Here is a 14,272-nt window from a genome sequence, read left to right on the forward strand (position 1 = left end):
TTTTTTTAATTTTTTATTCTTAATTATTCAGCCTGATGCTTTAAATTTCAATAGAATTTGTGGTACGACCTTGTTGCTTTCTCCAATATATTTTGACAACAAAATTACAAAAGTAGCTCAACGATTTTTGGTCTTTATCAACGATCTTTATCAGATACAATGCTAGATTGCTGAGAGTTGAGTAAGATTTATCTTTGTTTTCACTATAATTAAAAAAAGGGATTTAAATAATGCACAGTATTCCGAAAAGCAAATATGAAAAAAGTATTACTCACTATTTTTCAAGTGTGATTTTTCTTATTTAACTAGCTTTCATTAAAGTATGCTGATTTTAATTTAAATATATATATTTTTTAAATAATAAAAATCAGTGTTTGATATTCAACTAAATGAGTCAAACTAAGAAGCTGCACTCTGTCTAGTTATAAAATTTATTAAGACATCAATGTGATTGAGAAGAGAATAAATAAAATTGGTGTATGAAGTTTACTTTAATAAGTAAAAAAAATTTTGCTACATGCTGCCTTATTAAAAAATTTAGACATATTTTCTTATCAAAACACCATTAATTGTATTGATGATGATTCAAACATAAAGCCTTTTTTCTATACATTTGATTTATTTACTTTTCATAAACCTAGATATATTCATCATTGAAAAAACAAGCAGCGCAAATCTTGTGAAAAATACTAAATCATCTGTTAATAGAGTTCTTATAAATGCTGTAAGTATACTTTTAGTTGAAATTTTTAATGTATGCATTTGTATTTGATGAGTGTAATTGTTATGATTTTTGTCCATAAATTGCTGCAAAATGTTTGTAAAACATTCTATTGAAATATTGTTCAAGATTCAACTAATAAAAATGCAAAATAAAAACAATTAAGAAAGAAGTCGGTTTTAATTCCATTGCTTCTAAAAGCCTGAAACTTGAATAAAAAGGAAGTAAAGTAAAAAAGTGTTTTTGTCTCTTATAAAAGTGAATTTAAAATCTTATCTATATTTTCTAAATCAAGTATGTAAATCAGTGTTAATTTGTAACTAATCATTTGTCTAATATCCTGGGAATTAAAAATAAGTATACATTTATATTACCCTTATTTATTTTTAACTATTTTTTTATTTCATCTACTTAAAAAAAATTCTATTATTTCAATTAAAAATAAGGTAAAAATTATGGTTTGTTTGCTCTCTTGGCAGATATTAAAAGTGTGCTCTCTACAATTATCCTTGTTGCTCTCCATAAATAGCCTTGTTTATATTTAGTCCTCATGCGTTTCTTAGATGTACAAATTCTGCATATGTTCTCTCCACTTTTAGTTGTGTACTCTATAGGCTTTTCAATATTCAAAATAAATTTATTTTGATGGAACTAACTATTTGACTGTTAGTTTATAATTATAGCAATGCTCAAAGAGTAACATGTGCACTGTTGTGTTTATTACCTTCGGATAACTAATTTTACTAGTTATGAAAGTATTATGAGTAAGGAAGTATAAGCACAACTGGAATATCATGAATTTACAAAAATGGTTAGGGTTATAGTCTATTAGATGAATATTTAGTTATCTTGAATTGAAATAATCCCTCAAAATTATCTTGCAAACTAATGTAATAATGGATGAATTTTCAGATAAAATTTTTGGTTATTTATTATTTCAATGTAAATTTACGTTAAAAAAAACCAGTAATACTTCAAATCAAATTCTGCCTCAATTTAAAAAAAGAAGAAAGCCAAAATGGAGTATTTTTTTCCTTCCACTTTTAATCTTTCTGATGAAGCAGTTTTTTTTTTGTTTTCTGCAAAAAGGAATAAATTTTTAAAAAATTTCCAAAATCCTTATTGAATTTTAAAATTATAGCTGAAAACTTTTTAGCCCCCTCAAATGCCTCAAAAACAGTAAATTTGCATAAAAATTGAGCTTGTGTTGTAGAAAAAATTACCACTACTGGTAAATAATAAAAATTATTAAACCATAAATTTAAACATCTTTATGAATATTTAAAGTAAATAGTTTAAGCAATGGTGTTATAAGTAGTAAATGGTTTAAGCAATGGTTTTATAAGTAGTAAATGGTTTATGAATAGTAAGTAAAGTTTGAGCATTTACCAGTTTTTGGAATATTCACCTTGAATGAGACATCTTTAAACTGTAATTCATTTTTGAATGTGCTTTTGAATGCTTTATAATTACAGATAATTTTTTTTTAGTTTCATTCACTAAGTTTTTTTTATGAAAAGCATTTAATTGCAATACTTTACAACAAATTTGTTTTGTTTTTTTACTTTTAATAATATAATTGGAAATAGAAGTTTTTTTTTAATCATTTGTATTAGTTTTAAAATAATTATTTACTTAGTAAAATTCAGATTAAAAAAGAATTTTTAATATTTTTAAGTTTCTTTTTTAGTGTTTTTTTAATATTTAAGCGAGTTTAATATTTATATATTTTTATCTCTAGCTACAAGTATTTGTTAGCATCAAAATTTTAAAGCTCATATTTTTTCGTTGGATCACTTACCTGGTTCTACTTGTAATAGCCAACAACTGAATTTGTATTATTTTTCAAGATAACAACTTTATTTTTAAGTCAATAAATTTTTTAAATTCGTATATTTTTAATGTGCATTTATGCTTTTAAGTGAGCTTTTTAAGTATGCAATATGAGCTACTTACAATTAATTGAATTTACGTTTATTTGGCCATTTCTGTATGTTTTATGTAGTGTAACAAATACAGCTATATTGAAGAAACAGTTTTCTATTTTTTAAATTTTTTTTTATTTTTTATAAAAACGCACTTATTTGACAACACGATCTCACATTAACAAAGCAAAAATAAATTGAAATACCCCTATTAGGTAAGTATAAACCTTAAATACAAACAAAAACTATTCTCAACCTAACAGATAACTCTCCAAATACTGATCAGCTAATTCTAAAAATTAGTCTTGTATTGCTCTCTGCTTATTGCTTATAGCTCTGCGTTAGTCTTGTTCTTTTATTTTTTCTTGATATGGTTATATGTTTTTTATTTCATACTTGTGTTAGCCAGATATTTTTAAGACATTATAGTAGCACCAATAAATGTATAATGTAATACAACAAATGTCTTGTGGTTTCTTTCTTTAATCTGCTGTTAATTAATTACAGAAAATAGGTTGTATTTTTATTTTTCCATTTTTAACTATTCACTGTTTTTAAAAGCCAATAGTTGTTTGAAATATTATTCCCTGAATATCTGAGAGTCCACATTTTTTAAAAATAAATATGAGTTCCACAACCTAAATAAGTTCTCGAGTCTACCTTCCCTTTTATCTCATTTTGTTTCTACAATTTGTTCCATTATCAAATATGAATTCTTCGGGATTTTTTGAACTTTTGTTTTGTTATCAAGTATAAGTTCTTACACAATTTGTTACTTTTGATTTCTTATCAAATATAAATTCTTGCATAGTTTTTTATCTTGAGTACAAATTTGTTTTATAAGTTCTGTATCTTCAGTTTTACATAGCATATTTGTGCTGATAAATCAAGCATTTGACCAAATTTGCTACTGATTATTTTTCATGATTTTGAATAAAATATAACGATGAAGTTGAAAGCAGTATTTTTATCGAAGACATAATATGCTACTTTTTTAACATTAAACTTTGTACAGTTAGCCACATCCGACTTTTGTACCTTTTTATAATTGCTCATAAAATACTTTACATTATCTGTCAAACAAGTTATAAGAGATTTATCTGTGCTTATGATTGTAAGATAGCTACAATTGTAGATTTTAAAAACACTAATAAATTAAATTATGCAAATTGAGTAATATTTGTTATTTGTATTACTATAATGTCTTTGTTTAAAAAGGAGTATAAGTGAGTGGTCAAGGCTAAGAATTTGGACAGTATGGTATATGGAATATCCTGCATAAAACTACCAAAGGTATAAGTGTCCTAAATCTGTAATTCTGAAAATAATTAGCTAATTATTAAAAAAAATATCTACTAATATTTAATTTTTTCTCTCTAATTAATACCTTCTAAGATTAAAGATTTAGATTTATCAGTTATTAATAAAATTATGAAATAAATAATTATATAGACAGTTCAAAAACTGAACATTTTACAATACATTATAAAAACTGAAATAATATCTGTAAAACTTTGTATTCTAAATTTATAATGGTTTAAATAATAAAAAAATGCAGCAATTATCTTTCTTAACTGGTTACCCTTTTTTCACAAGTGCCCTACAATATCTTGATTAGCACAGTTTAAGACAGAAAGATTAGTACCAGCTAATTTTAAATTGTTTTTTATTTTATTTTTTATTAAATATATTTTAAAGATATTGATCCACGTTTAACAGTTTAATTAAGTTCCTCTTATTGTACCATATTGTGTTGTTAATATTCTTATCTTTCAGCTTTGCTTAAATCAGAGGTCCTCAAACTTTTTCATTTTTGGAGAACCCTTAAAATTCTACATGGCATTGAATTCTATTTGGTCTCTATATACTGTAATTAATAAACTGAATTACAGAATGGCATTAATGATGTAGAATCAATCAACCACTTAAGAGGCTCTTCCTATCTCGCCCGAACTCAACTTTCAAAAGGGAGGGAAAATTCTAAATGTGCTTTTAATTCTTTTTATTTAATTTTCACAAATAAGCTGATGATGGATATTTTATCTATTTGGCACTATCTTTCAATGCACGTAAAATATAAAACTGTCACCAATCAGAATTTGAGATATAAAGCATGCAGTATTATAGATTCTCTGTTAATTTTTTCTCACAAAATTATTCCAATACAATTCTGCAATCCACAATTTTTGAAAGATATTTAAATAGTATACAGTTATTAGTTTTTAAAATTTTGATAAACATCTTTATTTTCATGCATTTAATGTTAAGTAAAATTTTTGTATTTTCCAAATTGCTTTTCTTCAATTTAAACTGCAATAAGATTAGATTTTAAGAAATCTGGAAACTGAGAAACGTGTAGTTCCTACTTACTCAAAACCGTAAATAGCAACTTTTCATTTCTTTTAAGCTTATTGCTTTAAAAAATTAATAGAAGCTCTAAAAATTATAAAGCGCTATTTCTCTTAATCTGATAAAGCGATTTTATTTATTTTATAATTTTTTATAGGTATTGTGCTGTCTAACAATACTATGTCATCAAAAGTTTGCTAAGTACAAAAAATATTCACACAAATTAAAAATTTAATCTAGAATTCAAGATGGCGAGAATAGAGAGCTCTTAACCCTTTTGCGGCGAGTTTTTTTTTTTTTTTTTTTTTTTTTACAATAGAACAATTTTGGTAGCATAAACTATGAGTAGAGCACACTAGAATGCTAAAATTAAGATGTTATATTTTTTAGGAAGATTTTGAACACTGATTTAGGACCTGGACATATATGCCCCATCAGTCCTGACAACTGGGACATATGTGTCCCTGTAGTCTTCAAAGAGTAATTTTGTAAAGAAAACCAATGATTACATAGGACTGTTGGGATAGTGTGTTCCCAATATCCAAGACGAGAGGGACACATATGTCCCTATAATAAAAACGGAAGTTAAACTTTGCCACTTATCAGTTTATTAGAGGTAATCCGCTTCGTGAGTAACTTTTCTGGCCTTAGATTTATAGATCAATCAAAATTTAATCGAAAATAGCCGGTATTTTCCAAAGTGAAACTATTTACGTTCGTACAGTATGGAATGAGCTGCTACAACGCTTCAAAAATGCAAGAATTGCATTATGTACGGTAGTGCCATCTATGTTCTGTGAATGAAAATACCTTCAAAAATATTGGCAGGACTGGTGGGAAAGTCTCCCATTAGACAGAGAAGCCTTCCTGTCCCAAAAGATTTTTTTGAAATTTGCTTGAGACGTATGTGTCCCGTTAGGCGCGAAAGGGTTAAGCTTGCAAGACATTGAATTTGACCATTTTAAGATTTTTATTTTTAGACTTGTTTCCCATTGCAGGAAGTAAAAGCAAATATTAAAAATAAATTTATGGCAGATATCTTTTTATTATTATTTTGAATGTATTACATATGTTAAAAAAATTTACATTGTTTTGTTGAACAGAAGTTTCATGAAAAGAGTGATTGTGCTCTTGTTTGTAACACTGGGTTATGTTTTGTTGAAATTCCGATCGTATTGTCTGGTATCGTCAATATTTCATTTGAATGGTGATAAACAGTCAATACTTATTTTTTCTTTTTCTTATACACATTTCTTATTAAAATATTTTATCTTATTTTGCTTCATTGTGTAATAATGCATGTTTCATTTTTTTTTTTTTTTTAATTTTAAGCAAATCCTACATTTTTTGCAGAGCACTAAGTGCTTTGTAGTGCATAGCTTGAGAACCTTTGGTGTAAAGGAAATTTCTACGCTATTAATTGAAGGATTCTGTACAAATAGGTTTTAAACAAAAGGGTAAACATCGTGATATTTATTGTCCAATTTACTATTGTGTCTGAAAGTTTGACAATCCTCTAAACTATTATTTTAGCTTTTCTAATTATTACCCATTTGTTAATTTTGAAAATTACCCATAACTAGATTGATTCATGTTACTTTAAACTTTTATTTATTTTTTTATTATTTAATATTTTAGATAGTATGAATTATTATGAATTATATTATTATTATGATCATATTAATTATTATTCAGATAATTCAAATATCATTGCATAGGTTCCTGATAGAGGAGGTCGTCCTAAGGAACAAACACCATATAAAGAAATGCCTAATTGGTCAAAAAGATCAGGTGGAGGAGGAGGAAGTGGGAGAGGAGGTATAGACTGTTTTGCATTTCACCTCTTTGTAATTTTTTAATAGCTTATGTTATCTCTATTCGTAGTTCCTACGTTTAGCATGTTGTTTGAAATGCAGAGTATTATTTTTTTCCCTTAAAAATGAGTTCCTGTAAGTTACAGTAATCCATTTGATATAAAACTTATTATAGTAGCAATATTTGATAAAATATAAAATAAGTTGTATAAATGCAATGTATGTTTTAGCCCATATTGTGATAATAATGCAAAAAAATTCATTTTATTCATGAAGGAGGAGAAAGTTTATTTCTATTTCTTTATTACAAGAATTTGTTTAGTTTTTTTGACATACAGTTTGATTATAAAATAAAGTAGGTACCGTTGGTTGTTTTTGTTGACAATTGAAATAATTGTGAACAAAACTCCTTTTGAAAACACTGAGATGGATTTTTTTGCTTCTTGTAATAAATTGAGTTGGATTTAAAATCAAACTGAGTTATATGAACTCCAATATCTTATGGTATGTATATAAGTTCCAAATGTAGAGAAAACATGGAAAAAATTACAGAGCATTGAAAAAAGAGGGGAAAGAATAATAAAAATAATACGAAGCCGGGGGAAAAAATCCAAAAAAAATTAAAACAAAATTAATAAAAATCCGGAAAATAAAAGATCTAATCTCTTCATCAGCTGACACGATTATATCTACAAAAAGGAGTGCTTTCTCATGTTGTATCAATATAACTAAAGCAAAATATATCAATACAATAGTGTGAGGAGCACTCAAAAAAAATTTACAACAAATAAAATGGAAGGCATTAAGTAAAAATATCACGTAAAAATAGAAAATGAAATGTAAAGAAAAAGCAGAATAAAACATGAAACGAAATCTATAAAGCAAGTAGTGAATTCAAATGAACTTACATGAGCAGGAAATTTTTGAAGAATGATTTAAAATATTTTCGTAACAAGATTGCCAGATTGAAAAATATGAAACCTAAAGCGCAAATTGAGGTAAAAGGGTAAATAGAGGGGTTTTGTATTAAAGTGCGTTCATACTGAAGTGCGTTTTATTTGTTAGGTACCAAGGATGGGCCCGAAAATGGATGTGCGCTAGGTAATATTTTGCTGGATAATTTAAAGAAGTTGACAATTAATAATTTTAGAAAATTAGTATTTATTAAAGTAAAAAAAATAAAATAGAAAAGAGAAAGAGACATAAATTGCCTGTTTTGCTCATAATTTTAGCCAGGGATTTGCCCGAAATGGATTTGCACTTGGTAAAAATTCTATAAATTACTAACAACGAGATTTTTTTATAATAATATGCAATTAATATACAATTAACTCAATGATTTTATATAGAATTATATATAGAGAGAGCTGACAATTTATTTTTTGCATTATGAGGTATTGCCATGTATTTTAAAAATGTAATCTGAAAATTTGTTGAAATTTCCCTGTAAAATCTAGATGAGTCAGGGAATTTTATTTCTGAAATGAAGCTTTTAATTCTAAATACGACTCTCATCATTGTACAAATACACTTAATACAGTACCATTTATTTCATTATTGTAGCTTAATAAAATATTTTCAATTTTATGTGAACTAATCAATTTTAATAATTAAGTTCAGCCTATCCCCTTGTGTTGCAGCTCTAGACTAGCATTTACGAACGGTAGTCACTGGCTACTAGAGTCATAAAATATGGTAGGCACTTTTAGATTAGTGTACCAACAGCACCAGGGTTGTTGATTTATATGTTCTTTTGGGAAAAAAATTGGTTTATTTGATTTCCTATTCACGTGTCATATAACTTATTAAAAGTATTGAAATTTTAAAAAAATATATGAAAATATGTAATAACAGTTTTCGAAAAGCGAGTGATAACATTATGCAAATTGACGATGGAATCTTTGCGAATAGTGTCCATCAAAAGTGATTACTTAAAGACGTGTTTCGATACTTGTGTGAAAGACGTGTTTCGATACTTGTGTGTAATCATATCATATTTAAAAAACGTATAACAATTTTAAAAACTACATAGAATTAAAATAATATGCATGAAAGTGATGGAATTTTGTGCAAATCGAGTATCAAGAAGTTGTACTTCAGAATCTGTATTCGATGTTCGCATCTCTAGTTATTATACTGTAAAAGGTGTGGACTATGAAAAATTTGCAAATAGCATCCATTTTATTCTTCTTTTTGTTGTTGCGTGCCCAGTGAAATGATCTCCAATTTCGGGGACAAAGGTTTTAATCTTTGGTAGCCATTTCCTATGTAATGATCGCCCTCTGGGGACTGGCGACCCCTAATCTAGAGTTCTACTTAATGTACAGTGCACAAAATAAAAAACATATCTTCCCAAATAACTTTCATCCTAATAATCAAATGTTCACTTACTAAGTGTTAATCTTAACGGCTCCTGGGGGGTGTATTTAAATATGCTAATTAATTATTACCAACTATTAATTAAATTACAAAATCAGACACAAAAATGTACATGAATGAACATATATTTTTGTACATATTTAGATTCTCGATCCTCAAAATAGAGAAGTAGTCAATATTTCGAAATGATTAGATCATAAATTGGGGATCTGGGAAGCTATATATATTTGGCGATAATCCCAAAAAATAACCAAGCAATGTCACCACTGCAAATGAGTAATTTGAGATAACCATACATTAATATAAGAGAGCAATCCCTAATTTTACTTTCGCCAAGTATTCAAGTTTAGACTATAAAAAAATAATGAAAAAAAGTTTTGTGATTGCTCAAAAATGCTTATGTATTAATAGTTAATCACAAAATATCTCAGACTTTCTAGGCAATCTTGCTGATTTCTTACCAAAAACCACAAATTGTTTTATTTTAATCTCCTTTGAAAAAACAATTTGAATCGATTTATAAATTATTTATGACTTTCAAAGCTTTTAGAATTTGAGCACATGAACATTTTATCTGACATTATTTGTATTTTTTGCATTGTTTCAACTTCATTTATATGAGGATTTCATTATAAAATCAGATTTACATGATTTATTATAATTATGTTCAGAATTTTACGGATAATCATTTTTACACCTTTGATCAAGTCTTCTAGGCAAAAAGTTTAAAAAAACAAAAAAATGTATAGGATATAGTAATTCTAATGCACATTCACTAAGTTTTTTATAGTCAGTAATATTTATTTTCTTTAAAACTGTATAAATTAGTGATTTAAGTTTCGTTTTAAAAACTTTGTAATATTTTTGTTTAAGAATAATATGTTGTGATAATATGTTGCATATCGTAGCATTCATTGTTTAAAAAATCGCTTCATTCTGCCAAATATTTAAGTTACATGGTTTTCTTTAGTTAAAGATGATTTGCTAATAGCATCCCGATGTTTAGATACATTCTGAAACTTATTTTCTTACATTCACCATTAAATGTCGCTCAACTTGTTTTTTAATTACAATCAGTTACATTTATCACCAAATATTGATTCTATGATTTTGTGGGGAGAGTAGATATCGACAATGTCAACCTTTATCTATGAAAAGGTACCCCCCATCATAGAATCGAGTTAACATGTCTTATATACTAGTGAATTGGAATTGTATTTTTGTAGTGGTAGATACACTACAGTACTCCCCCACCAGAATTATATCTGTGATAGAATACAATGAATGGATACCACTAGTTGAATCATTGCTGTTTTTGTGCGAAACCGGGAGAACTGTATTAAGATCACCGTACTTATTTGAATGCTGAATGTGAGAGGTGTATTAACTTCTCGGTCGTAGTCGCTCCTGTGTTGCCTTTAGCAGTCGAGTGTATGCGTTGTACGTTGTGTGTGATTGAAACTGAGCAGCAACAGCGCTGGGAGGTGGATGATGTTGCAGTCACAAGTAGCAAGTCAACTGTTCAATATGGACCATCCAACAAAGTGGGCATATTCAGATCGAAGTGGACGTTACTGTCAAGATAGGCGTGTTCACATCACGTTCGGGGGTGGTCTGGTCCACCAATGTGGGGATATTTGTTATCAACCATGTCAACCTTCATCTATGAAAAGGTATCCCGACATAGAGTCGAGTTAACATGTCTTATATACTAGTGAATTGGAATTGTATTTTTGTAGTGGTAGATACCCTACAGATTTCTTTGTTTTTTCTTTAATTTACAAACTTTTTTTATGATTCTCACCATCACTATACCTGATATGATACTCTACTCTTAAACAAAGCTCCTAAAATCCTTCAGATACTGAAATGACGGCAGCAAAACTAAGAAGATAAAATGAATTTTGTATTTTTGCTTACATTCACCGCAATGTTCAATTTCGATAACACCGCATATCTGATTTCAAGATCTTAATTTTAAAGCTAAAGAAGATTTAATCTTAATTACAATATTGATGCTATGGTTCTCTTACTTTTTTAAGGACTGCACGAACCCTGTTAAAATATATTAAAATACAGATGTTTATTTCTACAAGCATAATATTTTGATCAAAATAATGATCCAGACCCAAGTGTAGCATAGTATAATTGATGATAAGGATTTCATTAATTTAAAAAAAATATGAAGATGAAAATAAATGTCGACGTGTTTCAAGCGTTCAAAAATAAACACCCATTTTCAAGACTCCACAGGAGTGAATGGCTTCTGACGTAAATTTTTGAACACTCAAAACAAGTCTCCTTTTATTGTCGTCTTCATATTTTTTGAAGTCGGTGAAGTTTTTATCTTTTCGTCTTAGTTTCTTGAGATTATTCATTTAGTAACACAGTATATTAAATTTCTTTTCGCGATATAAAAATAATTTTTATGTAAAATGATTGCATAGGTTATTAGATTGAAAAAAATGATAATTAATCACTATTAAAAAATCAATGCAGTACAATTTGTTTTATTGCTAACCTCAAAACCATTTTATAAGGACGTCAAAAAATTCCCTTTACAATTGAAATTCAAAAAGCACAATGAGAAAATGGAATGTCCCTTAGCACCAGGATTCATAGTTAAATTGTTACAAGGACAGTTATTTCAAACAAGTTAATGTTTCCGTCCTACTCGAAATTGTATTTTATATTTATTGATTTTATTTATCTAAATGTATTTTATTTTAATCAAAATAAGTTCAAAAGAGTAACTTTTTTAAAGTTAACGGTTTAGTATATAGAAGTTTAAACATCAAAATAATTTTGCAGTTTAAATTTGTTCATTTAAAAAACAATGCTAACAGCTGTGGGTTTTTGAGTTGCACTAATATGTATTTACTTTTCAGAACTCAAACAAATAGGAAACAATAAAGTAACTAAATAAATAATTTATTTGGTCATTCTTTGGGAAAAGGGTGCTCTTATTTAATATGATCAGTCAGACGTTTTGAACCGAGTAATTTTAATATAGCATAATGTTCTTAAATTCTTATCAGCCAACTGGCTATAGTTCAGAAACTGAAAAAAAATTTTGGCAATTATTTAGAATGAGTGTTAATTTAAAGAAAAACTTTAAGTACTAATAAAAACTAAGCAAAATAATTTAGTATATTAGCAGGAAAAAATTACGTGGTAGCATAAAAAAAGAAAATTTTAAAAAAAGCAAAAATATAATGAAAGAATTGGTTGAATAGTTTTGGAAATCACAAGTGGCCAGATAATTAATAATTTAATTTTAAAATCAAGATGCTAGGACGATATATAAGAAACTGAGATATTTTAAGACACTTAAAATTTTTAGCTACGTGTTCGACAGGTCTTTATGTTCGGCACCTTTATGCTCTTTGTAGTGACTTTAAAAACATCAATAATATTTCAAATAATTGTAGTTGATGTCAAAAGAGTTTAGTTCGAGATGATATAAAGATACCATTTACATAACTAGTATCTTCGTTTATATTTTTATTTGTTCAGCTATTAAAAAATATATTAAACAATTGATAAATATATTATTCCTAATAAATGCATACTTATGCACATTACTGAAACTGAATCAATTCTGGAATGAATCAATAAAAAACTAAAATTAAAAAAAAGTAGATGCATAACCACATTTAATCAAAGACATTTTTATAAAATTTGACGCTTGTTAAACGTAATATTTTATTCAAATCTATTTACTAAATTAAGTATAAATTAGCAGACCACTTAAAATAAAACATAATTTATAATTAGAAAAAAGAAAAAAACATTGAATCTAAACAACAAAAATTCATGAATGAAATTTATGCTAGACTTGTGAGTTTACTAAATTTAGGCATTAATCACTCCTTTTAAATATTTTTTTCATTTTTGCCAAATTATTTCTTTAAAAACAATTGAAACTTTAGATTTCACTGTAGGAAAATATGTAGATTATTATGGTATAAAGAAAATTTATGGCTCATAATTCAAAATTTTTTCATCCAGTGTTATACGGAATAATAATAAAGAATTCCTAAAAATTATTTTTTGCATGAAATTGTCTTAGGGTAAGCGAGTTTCATGAGTGGGTGCAATTTTTTTAAAAACGGAGCAGTTACTTTTTAGGATATAACCAAAAATGCGCAAAGTGAAATTAAAATTAAAGGGACCGAACTTTCAATCGCTCTCCTGACTAAGCTATTAGGACCACAATTTCCAGATTGCGGCAACTCCTCCAATTTTGAAGGGTAGAAATCCAATTATGTAAACACAAATATATGCTTATTCAGAGAATGTGCGTGTTTGGGTCTGATTTATGTCCACTTGGAACCATTAAGATTGACCTTCAGTCTGTAAAAATCCAACCTTTCGAACGAAAGTTATTCAGAGTGATATCTTTTTTATTTTTTTCGCACTGTACATAAGTACCCACAAAGTTTTATTTCATTTTACTTTTGTTATTTATTTTTAGGTCCAAGGGGTGGTGGTAGTAGCCACTCTGGCAAAAGGTTCAAAGAACATAAAGGAGGTGGCAAGAATCGAGGTGCTTTTGATGCTGCCGGCTCTTATTAAAATTATGTGCTTGAAATGTTCCTTTATTTCTGCCATAACATTATTTTCCTGTTTGCTCTTAAATGTAGTTTGAAATTTAAGTAATATTATAATATTTTTTAAATAATGAAAATTGACCTTATTAAGTAAATTCAACAGTTTTCAAATTTCTTTTTGGAAGAAAATAAGATTAATAAATAGTCTTTTATGTTTTTTTAAACAGTTAATATTTTTCTTTTTAAAAATACTTTTCTAAGTCAGAATTTGAAATTTATTGTGTTGCATTATAAATAATATTAACTAATGCTTCTTCTAAAATGAAATATTTCATTTCTCTCAACAGAAAAAAAATTGCTGGCATGCATCTATCTCTTTTTTTTTTTTTTTTTTTTTTTTTTTTTTTTTTTTTTAAATAATAATGTGCATTTGAATAGTGTCTGACTGTATATTGTTTTTACACCCATTAATGTGAAATATTTTTATCATTTATTAATACCATGTAAAGAAATAAACTTTTTTTAAAAAAA

The 14,272-nt window shown here is 27.1% G+C and overlaps 1 protein-coding gene across 1 annotated transcript in view; it reads left to right on the forward strand.

The window, feature by feature from the left end:
* LOC107440671 (tRNA-splicing ligase complex subunit FAM98B) overlaps positions 1-14,272 on the forward strand; it is a 28,565-nt gene extending 14,293 nt beyond the window's left edge. Inside the window, exons 10-12 of the mRNA XM_087165632.1 lie at positions 642-724; positions 6,714-6,813; positions 13,666-14,272. Coding sequence (XP_087021758.1) covers positions 642-724; positions 6,714-6,813; positions 13,666-13,766 — 284 coding nt within the window. The 3' untranslated portion in view covers positions 13,767-14,272. The remainder of the gene's footprint in view (positions 1-641; positions 725-6,713; positions 6,814-13,665) is intronic.

Source organism: Parasteatoda tepidariorum, chromosome 6 (assembly GCF_982258835.1).
Source record: "Parasteatoda tepidariorum strain Cologne lab strain chromosome 6, Ptep-v5.0, whole genome shotgun sequence".
NCBI classification, from domain to species: domain Eukaryota; kingdom Metazoa; phylum Arthropoda; class Arachnida; order Araneae; family Theridiidae; genus Parasteatoda; species Parasteatoda tepidariorum.